At 54.3% G+C, this 950-nt stretch overlaps 1 protein-coding gene across 1 annotated transcript in view; it reads right to left on the bottom strand.

The window, feature by feature from the left end:
* Nucleotides 1-950, bottom strand: part of VWA5B1 (von Willebrand factor A domain containing 5B1) — a 71,923-nt gene that overhangs the window by 29,557 nt on the left and 41,416 nt on the right. Inside the window, exon 9 of the mRNA XM_018572652.1 lies at nt 172-282. Coding sequence (XP_018428154.1) covers nt 172-282 — 111 coding nt within the window. The remainder of the gene's footprint in view (nt 1-171; nt 283-950) is intronic.

Below are 950 nucleotides of genomic sequence, written 5' to 3'. Positions count from 1 at the left end.
CACATCAGTCTCTGTACAGAGGAGCTTACACTCTAATGTCCCCTCCCCCCACAGTCACATCAGTCTCTGTACAGAGGAGCTTACACTCTAATGTCCCCTCCCCCCACACTCACATCAGTCTCTGTACAGAGGAGCTTACACTCTAATGTCCCCTCCCCCGCAGTCACTCACCTCGTTGTAGGTCTGGCTGGAGGGGAACAAGGATTTGAACGTTGACCCGAACCCGATGATGTTGAAGATGGAGGTCGGCATGAGACTCTTCAGAATCACCAGCATGGCGTCCTGCGGGCCAATCAGAGGAGAGAAACGTGTTACATTGTATCCTCTACACACACATCTTCTATATCCAGCTTTGTACAGCTCTGCATGGAATCCCCATCCACCTGATTCCTCTAATGGCTGCAGTAGCGGGGGCGGAGCCGGGACCACCACCTGGGAGGGACAAGTTGGGGGATTTGGTGGACTGAACCTTGAAGTGATGGAAGTCTGAGGAAGCGCCATCGAGGGTTAAATTCCGTCACCGCAGAGAATCTCTACAACCTCCTATTTCCTCATTATCGGCACACGCCGGATCCCGCCAGCTTTGGCGCGCAGCGTGCAATCACCCGCCGCCGATACAATTATACATCTCGATATTGATCGTCACCGACAGGCGAGGCGCAGAGAGCGGGCGTGGAAGGGGCGCGGTAATGGATTCTTGTACCCGGCTGTATTCACCTCTATGGGTCCAGAGGAGCCTTGCTGGGTCCCCATTCAGAAGATTCCCCTCACTTCCTGTCCAGGAGATGTGGACAGGAAGTGAGGGGAATCTCTCCAATGAGGTCATGGACAGCAATAAAGACCTGAAAACAATGGTTAAAGTTGGATTCTCTTCCCTCTCCTCCCTCCTCCTCTCCTCCCTCCCTCCCCCCTTCTTTCTCCTCCCTCCCTTCCCCTCTCCTCCCTCCCTT

Source organism: Nanorana parkeri, unplaced genomic scaffold (assembly GCF_000935625.1).
Source record: "Nanorana parkeri isolate BGI_ZX_2015 unplaced genomic scaffold, ASM93562v1 scaffold2092, whole genome shotgun sequence".
Lineage (NCBI taxonomy): Eukaryota > Metazoa > Chordata > Amphibia > Anura > Dicroglossidae > Nanorana > Nanorana parkeri.
This window is presented reverse-complemented; position numbering and strand designations above follow the sequence as displayed.